The 12,774-nt window shown below is 38.7% G+C and overlaps 1 protein-coding gene across 4 annotated transcripts in view; it reads right to left on the bottom strand.

Moving 5' to 3' along the window:
- TRIM8 (tripartite motif containing 8) overlaps window positions 1-12,191 on the bottom strand; it is a 60,122-nt gene extending 47,931 nt beyond the window's left edge. Inside the window, exons 1-3 of one of the 4 annotated variants that reach the window (XM_070945794.1) lie at window positions 12,104-12,179; window positions 9,658-10,043; window positions 8,770-9,451 (exon numbers count right to left, since the gene is read on the bottom strand). In XM_070945794.1, coding sequence (XP_070801895.1) covers window positions 8,770-9,339 — 570 coding nt within the window. In that variant the 5' untranslated portion in view covers window positions 9,340-9,451; window positions 9,658-10,043; window positions 12,104-12,179. Of the gene's footprint in view, window positions 1-8,769; window positions 9,452-9,657; window positions 11,175-11,874; window positions 11,915-12,103 lie in introns of those variants that run through there. The other 3 variants (XM_070945795.1, XM_070945796.1, XM_070945793.1) reach the window with 3 other exon arrangements.
- Between the last annotated feature and the right edge of the window lie 583 nt (window positions 12,192-12,774).

Here is a 12,774-nt window from a genome sequence, read left to right as displayed (position 1 = left end):
GATCTCCATTCTTCATCTAACCACAAGGTCACTGAGGGTGACTTTTGTTCCCATATGCTTTCTTTTTGTCAGATGGTTAAAAGGAGAAGCAAACCAAAATTAACAGATATATTTCTTCAAGCTTGATATAAAAATACATCATGGGTCTACTTTGCAGGGATCTGGGATATTTGTATTTCTTTCAATTATAAAAGACTGTATGAATATGAAATAAATAAAAATCCAGGCTGTATCAATAACACTTTCATAGCTCTCAGAACAAGAAACATTTTATAGACCAGAAATAAAAGGCAAACACAAATGGCTAACTTATTATGAGATACTAGAATTTTGTGAAGAGGGATACAAAATAAAATCTAGAGAAGAACTGGTGGCAGAGGGACACAGTTGCCAATGATCTTATTTACAATTATTGAAAAGATTTAAAGTAGACCAAAAAAATGCAGTTTTAAACAATGCAAGACTGAGTTTGAAATGGAATTACAAACAAATGATGAACATGTAATTGCTAAAATGTATAAAATTTTATTGAAATATGAAACAGAAGTTGAACAAATAAAAAATGCAAAGGTAATCCGGTAGTCTACTTTTGACTATAATTGGGATTGGAGTTTTTATCACTATACAATGTAATTATTAAATGGCTCATTACATGATTGGACTTGATTTTACAACCATTTTTACCATGGTCAATAAGTGAATCATATAATTGTTAAATGACACACACAATTGTTAAGAATTTCAGCTTCCTCAATTGACTGTCAAAAATTGATTGAGAAGGTCGCAAATCATGATTAGGTGACCATAAGTCACTGCAACTGTCAGAAATGTGAGCTAGTTGTCATGTACTCAAATTGCAATCACATGATTATAGGGTGACGGTTGTAACTTTGAGGATAGGTCATACATCATTCCCCACCCTCACCCCAAGAGGCCATCATAACTTTGAACTGTTGTTAAATGAATAGTGGTAAATCAACAAGTAACAGTATGATAAAGGGGGCTAAACATTTTGGTTATAATATACATATGGAACAACAGGAAAATATGTAGTTGAAAGGATTGAAATTTGCATTATTTTGTAATCTTAACGACAATTTTTATAAAATGATGAGCCATTGATATATGTCAGTAGGGAAAAGTGTCTAGAATGCACAATATAAAAACAATTCAAATTCATGTTGGAAATGTGAACAAGAAGAGATATTTTATGTTTAGTGGATATGTAAAAAAAACTAGAAAATATTGAATTCAAATATATAGCTGATTTAGAGGATTTTAAAGATTAATGTATAGTTGAGACCAAAGATCAGTCTTTTGGGATTGATGGACATAGTCATGGAGCCTTGTTTTTGTGTATGGTAACTACAATGAGATTATTGTCTCATTGTCTTTGACAATACCTACAATGGAGGTGAAGATTGTGGAGCTTGCTGAGGTGGCAACTGATGTCTTTGATTAGAGAAAAAATAATATCTACATTTATTGCTGATGGAAACCCCTTATGGACTTTTTGTGGAAAACAGGGGAAAAAAACCCCCAGACTTATGGGGTTTTTGATTAGACAGGATAGATTATAGAAAGGAGACATGTAACTTTAGAAAAAGAGATAAATTTATACTTGTACTTATAACTGCTGTAGAAAAAAAATCAGAAACCACTTCTTTTATTCTTTTATATTTTTCTTTGTTTTCCTCTCTTGCACTTTTACTTTCGCTTTGATTTTTTTCTTACTTTTTAATATTAGTTTGTATTTAGTTTTTAACTTTTTAAAACCTTTTATTAAAAAAAGTCTTTGTGACAACTGCCCATTGCATCCCTTCTACCCACACTAGTGTGGTCTGCTTGTTTCTGAAACTCCGTGTGCTTGATCCTCTTCTACAGCTTCCCTTCACAGCATGTGTTTCACCTTGCCTATTTACATGATGACCCAGAATAAAGCACATGGAGAGGTTTTGCAATCCCATAGATCTTACTACAAAAGTTGTCTGGGGAGAAGTGGGAAGAAAAATAATTCAACTTTATGAATATACAAAACACTCCTTTTTTAAGCAAATGTAAGAATTCCCAAGATAACATCGTGTTACATTTCTTTAGGTCAGACCTTTACTCCTGGGCAACATTTAGGAGGTAATTGGATAATTAGACCTTAACCTCCAAAATTTCTGTGAAACAGTCCTTCCTTCTATCTTATACATTTAATTTTCTCACTGCTAATTTCCATAAAAACCGAAGCCCCTGCTCAAAAAAATGCAGAGGCTGTCCAAACCACTCAGAAAATCAGCAAAAGAGAGATGAGGAGGAGCAAAATGACTATTACAAACCATTAAAGAGCATTTGGGAAGAATGGCCAAGGTAGAGAGGAATGGAAATGGCTGCATAAAATAGGGAACTATGAACTATGGAAGTAGGAGAAAATTCAGGATGCAGAAAGCCAAAGGATTAGAAGACCTCAGCAGGCCTTGCCAGTTTCAGGGAAGAAAAAAAGGGGGGGAGAGGGAGGGGGAGGGGACTGCTGTGGAGAAGAAGGCCTGCAGCCTCACATCACATTTAAAGTGATAGGCAGAGCAGAAAATGGAGCTGGAAAAACAGACAGCAACATGTTTTACAGGCCACCCAGAGACAGCTTGCCTGTGCAAAATTATAACTGTGACCTTATAAGCATTTTCACCCACAAAAAGAAAGCTGAAGACAGAAGGCAGCTGGGGAAGAGGGGAAGAAAGGATGACTGTGTTAAATCATGCTTAGGCCATAATACCCTTTATGCTGAATGATTTTTAAACGACACTTCAACACAGCTCCTGACGAAAGAAGGTTTCTGAGCGACACTCTTAACCATTTTGTTTTCTCTCACATGCTGGTTCCTGCATGCGGTTTGGGTGGAGCTGTTGTAACTCTGCCTTTTACAACACAAAAAAAGCATTGGGCCTCTTTGGGGCCAGGTAACGAAATTCCTGTCAGAATGTACTCTGGCACAAAGGCCATCTTCTGTGACACACACCTCGCTACTGGCAATGCAGCCAAATGGGGGAAGCATTTGATGAGAGCATGAAAAGCCAATTTGCAGGACATAAACTAACTGCTCCTTGCCTCCACAGGCAAAGCAAGCCAGACTAGGCCATATTAAGGGTTCAGGCAATCTCTCCTCCTGTCTCCTTTGTCCATTTGCTATGTTATCATTAGAATTCAATCCTGAAGATTCTTCCCTTATAAAAATCTATTTGCTTTGGACAAAGTCTGTTCATTTTAAATGAACATGGATACCACCACTTTTTTCACTTATTGCAGATATGGGATACATCATATGCAATTCAGGATGTTTCAAAGTCCGAAGAGTCTTTCTTTCATACTTGGTAGGCAGAACAGAGTATCCTTCTGCAAGAAAATCTACATTCACAGTGATATAAACCTTTGCCATATCACATAAAAAAACGAGGTGATGGGTAATCGCATTTTAAAACAAAAATGTAAAATATGGGCTAAGGACTAAGTTAGAAAAGACATCCACATGACTGACAGCACTCCTCAATGCCTCTCATCTTAAAGCATGTTACAAAAGTCTGTCTATCATAGAGAAATATATAAATATATGCAGAATAAGGGATAATTTCAAGGTGTTTATTTTATTCTGTTCTAGCTTTTATTTGTTTTTAAGAGGTTTTTTTTTAAAGTTTTGCTATGGCAAGATGGATAGTCATAGAAATCAAATCAATAAGGAAATAATAAATGTATAAATGCTATGAGCTGGTTTATTGTAGGTCTCAAAAACTGACTTTTAAGTTAAAAATAGAAGAAACCTAATGAAACGTTTTAGCGACAAAAAATAGAAGTAACATTACAAGATAACAAGCATAAAAAGGTTCAGATGTGTGTTCAAGTTTCTTTCCTCTTTGCTGAGGTTTCTGAAGATTTTATTTTTTTTATTAAGAGGGCAAACCAAGCTATCTGCTAATATTTAGCTCTTCTGCAAATTAAGAATTCACAACTTCTGGAACCTTGTAGAACTTAAGAAAATATAAAAAAACTAATTCATGGGAACTAGAAATTAGTTCATACTTGATATGACAATCTTGTTGCACCAACTTCATATATTTAGCTTTAATAAATCTGAAAGGAACATGCGGTTGCCCAGGTGTATAAATATTTTGGACAGACCCATGTAGGAGACAATTAGTCTTTTATCCATTTTTAAAATACTAGCTTTCTTTTTCAATTTTATATATTTCTGAGAGCGCTCATGAATGTGGCATATACCATGAAACAAGTCCTAATCAAACCATAATAAATATTGTTTCTTAGAACCAAATGTCTTAATTTTAATAATGCTTAAAATCTTACATCTCTTTCTTGCCTTATCTACCTCAGGACTGGAAAAATTTCTATAATCGAAACTACCTATGGGTGATAAAAAATGTACAAGCATGACCATTGTAGAAACAAACCCAACATCCTTAATTCATTAATTCCAACAAACCCACTCTTCAATTGTAAGAGACATGCTTTAATTTTATTATCATAGACTTCACTTTTTCCAAAACTTTTCCCATTATTCTTAGAATGTCTGCATTTCACTTCATAACATCTCCATATTCCTGTTTAATTCCTTTTCTTTACTTCTACTGCGATGAAAAAAAATTGGGTTTTTTTAAAGCCTAGTGCATGGGCGTTAAGAAAACTGTGCAATCTGTGTTAATGTACAAAAGAGAAAGAGATGTACATGACTGCATATATGGACAGCATTTAAAAATTGTTAGAAAAGGAAGTTAGACAATGGCTGAGATGAAGGATATTCCAGAGTATTAGTCAAAGAGACACATGAAGGATACCATTGGAAGACTGGTATTCTTTAATTAAGAACACTGGAAAGGAACTTATTCAGAAACAGGAAAAGATGTAGACTACATCCATTACTGATGGATATTGATTGAATATGTGACCAAAATATGAATGATATACACACAAAATCTCTAAAAGTAGCAAATCGCTGTTTCATTTCACTCATAGTTTAAAATTTAGCATTGCAAGAAAAAATGGAGACAGATATGCACTCATCAAAAGGACAAAATGTAAGTGTTGTATTTACACATACTTGACTCAATCGATATAAACAAAACAGTATAAAAAGACAAATGGATGACCACTTATCTTGCCGGCAGGAGTTTGCTGAGCAGCTCACATCCTTGGAAAACTTACATATAAATAAATATAAACGTATTCATACGTTTATAACGTATAAACGTTATAAACATATAAACGTATAAACGTATAAATAAAACATATAACGTTAAACATATAAACGTATAAATAAAACTATAAAGTTAACTTCAGTTAAACACATCCTCAGAACTTTGAATGAGAAATGGTTCAGATAGGCTAGATAGGGTTATGTAAAGACTAATGATAAATCATGTTAGCTTTCAAAATATTCTCCCATGAAAAGTGCTAAGTTGAGCAGGGCAAAGAGAAGCAAAAACATTTTCCCAACAATAAACTAAACTCAACATGTAGTGGTTTTGTTCGTTACTATACACTGAAGTCAAAACCAAGAATTGCCCAGCCCAAACAAGGACACAGAGTTCAGCTGATTTCCAGACAATGTCTGCTTATTCAGGGAAATACTACCAGACAATCTGGGATACCTTTTTACTAATTCACTTCATATGCAGCCTGACTATCACTAGTAAGGTCCAAAATAAATATAGCTTACACATTATATGATGGAAGGTAGTGAAGGACACAAGGTAATTTTCTAGAAAAAGTTGGGTGTGGACATAACTAAAAATTCCAGAAAATTGACTCATTATTAAAAAGCAAGCTCTGAATTGAACTGTTGGTGGGATTTATCAGTCTCAGTTCATCAGTCATTTGCCAAACCTCTCCTAGATTTGAGGAAAAAGATATATTTTCTATTTGATTCAACATTCCTTCCTTTTCTCCCTCCTATCTATAAATAAAAAGGATAGAGGAGGGTAGAAGTCAATCCTATGAGTTTTTCAATAGTTCTGCCACATCTTCCCTTCTTCCTGTATAGGTATGCAGAGCCACTAACAAATGAATTTGGCTTATCCTCTTTACTCCCGCCCAAATCCACAAAAAGTAGAAGGAAAAAAATAATCTTTCTGTTCAAACTCACTCTTTCTATTCAGAATACCTACCCTCATCCCAACCACAAGATTAGTTCTCCAACTGGAAAATAATAAAAAAGCAATTTTATTAATGACTTATCTACTCCCCCATTTTAGCAGCTAAATGATGAGTCATTTTGGCAACACTGGAATATACACAAGTTGTCTGTTTTATAGCCACTGCTGTTCATTTATTGTTAAATATTTATCCTACATAATGATGCTTGAAAGGAATCTGTGGACCTGTTTGTGCAGATTTTGAAGTAACTGGATCAGATCAAAAAGAGAAGACAGGGCCCAGCCAGCCTGTCTTTACATGCAGGTGTTGTCACACAGCTGTTCCTCAGTCTGACTTTTGCCACATACTCAAGATCACACCCTCAAACTCAGTATTAATCCAGAGTAAACACCACTCCCTGGTTTCAGCCTCATGATCACCAGTACAGATTACAACTTCATTTCATAGATAAACATGCATGAAGGGAAATGATGACACAGAGGAAAAGTCTATCATAGCCATTTTAATGTTGCCAAAAGCTAGCTAAACTACTTTAGGTGATTTTATGACTGTAGTCCAATAAATTTTCATGGCCTCCATGATATTTTAATCTTTTGTACAACTTGTATGCATAGAAACCCACCCCTCCAAAGACCCCTGAAATTTCAGCATATCAGAAACCACTGAGATGTCAGGAACTAAAGCAACTTCAGTCCAAAGTGTTCATGGCCAGGCTGACTGGAATTTAAAGGAACGCAGGCAAAAACATCTGAAGAATACAGAATACCAGATTGACTATCCCACCTTTACTGTATTGTCAAGGTACAAAATACTAATTTGAAGCTGTCTATGATCTTCCAGTTACATTCCCTTGCTCCACTACTAAATGATGGCTTCTTTGGGGAATATCTTTTGTTCCTTTTGGATGAATGTGAAGAGCCCATCTCATATCTACCTTCATAGCATGAAGTCAGTGTAGGAGAGAGATCTGAGTTCATATGGTACAGTATTCCTTTGTAGGAAGTTGGCCAGAAAGGAGGAAGGGAAGAAGAATGCTGATTTGACAACAAGTCTTACAAAATAAGAGGACTGCGATGTAATAAAGTCTTTGCTTTCAACTACCGGAAACAAAGCTGCTTAAAACCAGATTTCAGAACTGTACTTTCAACCTTTAGGTCCATTGGGCTTTTTATGCATCCCATTTCTGAACAAGAACAGAAAAGACAGTTGAGTCTGAGGAAATGGTTTCTAGAGTGAACTGAAGAATACTGTAATGGGCATTTTATTTTGAAAGTAAGGGAAATTGTTGAAAATTCTACAGCTTCACTTGCTATCTCACTGAGAAGAGTCTATCCTATATAGAATTTTATATCTGCTAATACTCCTATACCTATCTCTAATAACATAAAATAACATAACATAAAATGATCCACAACTTTAAATCTCCTACTATTCTGAGATTTGCAAGGCAATGACATTTAAATAACTGATTTTTTTACAGGAAAGAAAAGGTATAATACTATTGCTACATCACCACCACCCATTTTATACCTTATTGTTTGAGTTACTAGTTACATTGAAAGACACCTCCCCACCATACACATTCCCATTGCTTTATCCCTCCCTTCCCCTCCCCCAACATCCTGTGCAGTAGAGGCCTTGTTCCTTGACAGATTTCTAAGGAGGTCTGAAAAGATAATGTCAGCTTTTGTTTACTTCTTCGTTTTCACATTTAAGATATGAGATCAGTACCAGGATAAATATATAGAGCGACCTGCAGTAAATCCAGTTAACAGCAATGGAAGAGCGTATTCTGTAGGCCTTGCAAAAAAAAAAAAAGGGCAAACGGCAAAAAACTAAACAACCACTTCTAGCTTTATCTTTATTTATTTATTTATAAAGGTCACCTTTGGGTAGAATGGATCATTTTATTATTGCAAAAATGTACATTTGAGCAAAAGGAGTCACATTTCTTATTGAAGATAAATGTTCTTAGCAGAATTAAGGAGCAAAGCTACTAAAACAATAGTGATCCTGCTGATGAGGAATCAAGAAAAATAAGAAAAAAGTTCTTGTTGCACTTTCAATTACTATTTATCATTTAATGTCAATGGTTCCTCTTTGGCCTCAGATCAAAACAGGGACAAAGTAAACCATAGCTGACGGTAAACAAAGAACTGGGGAAGACTAGACAGCTAAGAAACTGCCCTTTACCTGAAGTAGAGTACGAATTCCTTGATGCTTTTTGGTACAGCACCAAGCACTGAACTGGCCAAAGATATTTTGCTGCCAGGACAAAAGAAAGCTTAGTAATTTAAGGAAAAGTTTTTGCTTTTTTTAAAAAAATAATTCTAAGTAATGAACTCTTCTATTCCACTTAAATTGAACATTATGTGTCAATATCCACCACCTCAATTGAAAGCATTACACTATCTGGACGAGCAGCAGGATGGATTCTAGGCTGCCCACAATAATGTACCACAGCAGAAGGGAAACGGGGGGGGGGGGGGCTGCTTCAGGATCCCTCCTCAGCAATTCCCATCCATCATCTGACAAAACTGGTTGACTAATAATGAGGTTGCACCAGTTGTATTTTGCAGTCAAGAAGAAAGCTGCATTTAAATATGAAGCAATGTTCCTACTTACCCTGATCTCATTGCGTCGGATCTCCACGTCACATACTGAGTGCCCTTGGTGTGCACCACTGTAGTAGCAACAGAACTGGCAAACAGCAACTTGTTCAGCTTCGCAATGATACAGTCGGTAAGCATTGTGCTGGGGGCAACTCCAAGCCCTGACGTCATCCGCCTCCACCAGGAGGTGCCCACGTGCTGTAGAGGGCTGTTGCAGGTGTGTCTGAACGTGGGATTGACAGCATGGAGCTTCACACCTTAGACAGATCTTCTGTGCAGGCAAAGGTGGCCCACGGCGGCAGAAGACACAATGCAAGACTGAGGGAGTCTTTTCCAAATTAAGAGAGTTGAATTTTTCCACAATGTTGGTCAATTTTAAGTTCTTTTCAAGGTTGGGCTTCTGGTTGTAGGCCTGATTACATTCAGGACAACGCACTAGCCCCGACTCTTTGGCCCAAGCCTCTCCTATGCATCCCCTACAAAAATTGTGCTTACAAGGAAGTTGGACAGGTTCCACAAAGACATGCAGACAAATAGGACATATAAGCTCCTCTTCAAAACAGTTCTTCCAGTTTTCAGCCATGTCTCAGCCAGATCAGAACTTTCCTTTTAATCTCTTTAAACAGTCAGTTTTTGGTCTACTAAAGCAGATGATGATGAGTTTCCACTTTTGCAACAGAAAGGCCACTAAGTTGCTAATGAATCAAAAAATCAAGAATGCAATTAATGTGGATTTCCTAAAATTTAAAGTAATATATTCCCAACAAGCCCATTTGTATTAAATATAATTAACAATCAGTACTAAAATTGCAGAACAGATACTTCTAAAGTTTGAAGCCAAACTTTCTTAATTCTTATAAGGTTTTTACTTCTGATTCTGAAAAGCAAAAGTAAAACTTACCGAGAATTGAAAAAACTCCATACAAAATCCAGAAGGAAGTCCAAATGCCATATAAACCTCCTATATTAAATATTCCTGATTATTACTTTTTGACCATTTAATATCTGAAAGGAATTTGTATCTCTCGTGACTAAATTCAAGCCTCCCTTTTCAATTATTTTTCCTCTGTAAGAAATTAGAATTTGAGTCTTTAATTGAATCATTAAAAAGCTGGAAATAAATCCATATGCAAAGGGCAGGAGGAGCAGCTAGTTTTCTAATGCAGCTGAATGGTGCAAAAGGATATTTTTCCTTGGCTTTGGGACAGTGCAATCGCAGTAGGAAGACGGTCAATCACTCAGATGAAATTCCAGCCTAGAGCCAAAAGGACCCTCCCATTCTTTGCTCTTTTTACAAATAGGAATGAAAAGAAAAATACTTTAAAATGTCTACTATGAAGAACAGTAATAATCAGAGACAAATTCAATGAAAAAACAACCTATTCTAATACTCTGTGGAATTCTGTTTTCAAGATTTGCCTTATTTCTAACCTTTCATAAGACTAAGGTGAAAACAATACTCCCAACTCCAAAATCCTCAGCCTTTTGGAGAGTGATGGTTTGCTCTCGCTGGAAGGAAAACAAGTATGCCTTGATCAAACTGAAAAGGAATTTCTCAACTGCTAATGAAAAGCCCAGACCCCGCCTCTTCCCCTTTGCTTCTCTGTTTTCCCTTCTGACATGAAAGCTATTTCTCCTTTTGGAACCAGCCTGCAAGGGGGTGGGAGAAGAGGGAGACAGACAAGAGCTAGAAGGGAACTGCTGAAATGTACAATTCCAAGAGGACCTACTCAGTCCTCAGCCATTTTGAGTTGGTTTTATTTTTAATTTGTGGGATTTAGGGGAGAGAAATAAGAAACAAACGTGCAAAAGACAAGGGAGGGGAGCTGGTGAATGGCACCACCCTGCAAAGTGAGTCCCTATGGGGAAAAGAGAGAGAAAAACATACAGGAAGGAGGACAGAAGCGGAGTGTTCTAAATTGGGTTTATATAGCTGCAGCTGCTGTCTCTTTTAGTTTTTATTATCAGATCAAAGAAACCCCTACATACTACTTGCAATCATCTCCAGCCATCTTGGGTCCCTTCAGTCCCCCTTTTAAGTAAAAAGGAATTTTTTAAAAAATATATCCGTATCTACACCTCTCTTCTTCAGTTCTCTCCCTCAGTCACAACAGAATGAGCTAACAGACCAACCGATCGGACCTGTGTCACATAAAAAAGAAACAACAGGAAACCCAGCCACGATTTTAGCCCTAACAGAAGGAAAATTAAACCGGGGGAGGGGGCTACTATCACCACACTATCGCACACAACGAAGGCAAGAAAGAATATGGGAATTCCGGAAGAGGAAAATAGGGTGATAAATTAAATAGCAGGTCCATTTATCGATTAAGATCCAGTACAGAAAGCCTACATGGATTTTCAAAAATCGTTTCCCCATTCAAGGCAGAGGAGTGGTGAATCTAAGCTAACTAAGCAGCTCTGCCTGCTTCGCAAAAATTTCCTTTCCCCCCCCCTCACAGATACCAATTAAAACCTAACCCCCTTCTCCCCTCCTTCCCCTCTTAAGATTTGCAATATAAAGCAGGTCCGAAGTAGGGAGTGGATGGCTCAACAGAATCAATTAAATGAAATATGCTGAGCAGATCGAAAGGGTCGCTATCAAGGTGAAGGGGAGCAGGGCGCCGGAAACAGGCAGAGATGCTGCTGCCTCTTCCCCCTCCGCTTCTCCCGGGATGGCGAAGGCGCCTTAAAGGGTCGAGGTGAACGAGAGGAAGAACCGGAGTATGAAGGAACTCAAGGGCGGAAAGATGACTAAAGATCAAGGGCGCAACGCAGGATTTCCCCCAAACCCCTCGGCTTGGATTAAAGGAACAGGAGCTCAATCCGAGCCCAGCTTCTGGGTTACCCAGCGCCAGGGCCCCTTTAACGCGCGATTGTCAATCGATCAATCAATCGACTCCGATGAATAACAAGCGTGGAGCCTCCAGAAGCGCAAGGACAGACACAAAAAAAAAAAAAAAAAAAAAAGGAGAGAAGGGGGAGGGGAAGGAATCGCCGCGCAGTCCGGAGAAAGCCGCTGTCCTAGCTCGGGCCCTCTTGCTGGATCCAATCCCTCCTTCCTGCCGGCTTTGCTCCCACCCTAGCCGCAATCAGCGCCAGCCCCAGCTCGGTAGACCTTCGACGGCGACGATGGCTGCTGGCGCTGCTCCTGCTGCTGCTGCCGCCGCCGCCGCCGCCGCGCTGCTCCTCAACCCCTTCTCCAGGGCCTCACGTGACCGCCACAATTTGATACATTAAACACAACGCGTCCGGCCTCTCTTAAAGGGGCAACGGCGGCTTCGGCTTTAGGTCGGCCTTACAGGCCTCTCTCGCCTGTTCTCTCCCCGCCTTCCTACAGTACTTACTGAGCGAGCTGGGACCGCTAGGAGGCCCGTTGCCGTGCCTGAGGAGAGCCAGCCATTGCTGAGCTCCCTTCTCTTCGCTCGCCTTTGCTGGATGTCACGGTATGACTGAGTCATAGTGGGCTGCTCCCGCCAGCCTCAAAGGGAGGGGAAGAGCGTGGCTGGAGCTGCCAATTGAATAGGCGCAGGAGGCTTTCTTTTCTTCCCGGTGCCGGCAGTAGGGCGTCCCAGCTGGCCTTATCCGGGGTGGCCGTTGCAAAATTCAGCGGATGGCACAGATAAAAGGAAAGATGCTCGCTGGGGTCCCAGAGGCTTTGAGCCTCGGGTTAGCGATGCCGGGGCTTGAAACGGGATGGCTTTGCTTGCCAATCGGGGTGTTTTTAGCCCTGCTGCCCGTGGCCTTTCCCAGCCTTTGAAAAGGAATAGGGTGTTGTAGCTGCTTGCCAATACTGTAAGCTTTTCTTTTTTTTTTTCTGATCGAAGCATGGCTCGGGTTTGAACGCTGTTGGTGAATGACTACTGCTAAAAATACCAGGTGAACAAAGAAAAACGACACCTTATCTACAATACTAAAACTTGCAGCTGATGCCTCGTCCTGGAAGTCCTAACAAACCGAGGAGTGTATTTGAAATTCAACACTGCTGTGCTATCGCCTCTGGTTCATGGAAGACATC

Source organism: Pituophis catenifer, unplaced genomic scaffold, assembly GCF_029215685.1.
Source record: "Pituophis catenifer annectens isolate HBS135680 unplaced genomic scaffold, rPitCat1.0.hap2 SCAF_6, whole genome shotgun sequence".
Classification (NCBI taxonomy): domain Eukaryota; kingdom Metazoa; phylum Chordata; class Lepidosauria; order Squamata; family Colubridae; genus Pituophis; species Pituophis catenifer.
The sequence above is the reverse complement of the archived record's forward strand: the minus strand, read 5'-3'. Positions and strand labels throughout refer to the sequence as shown.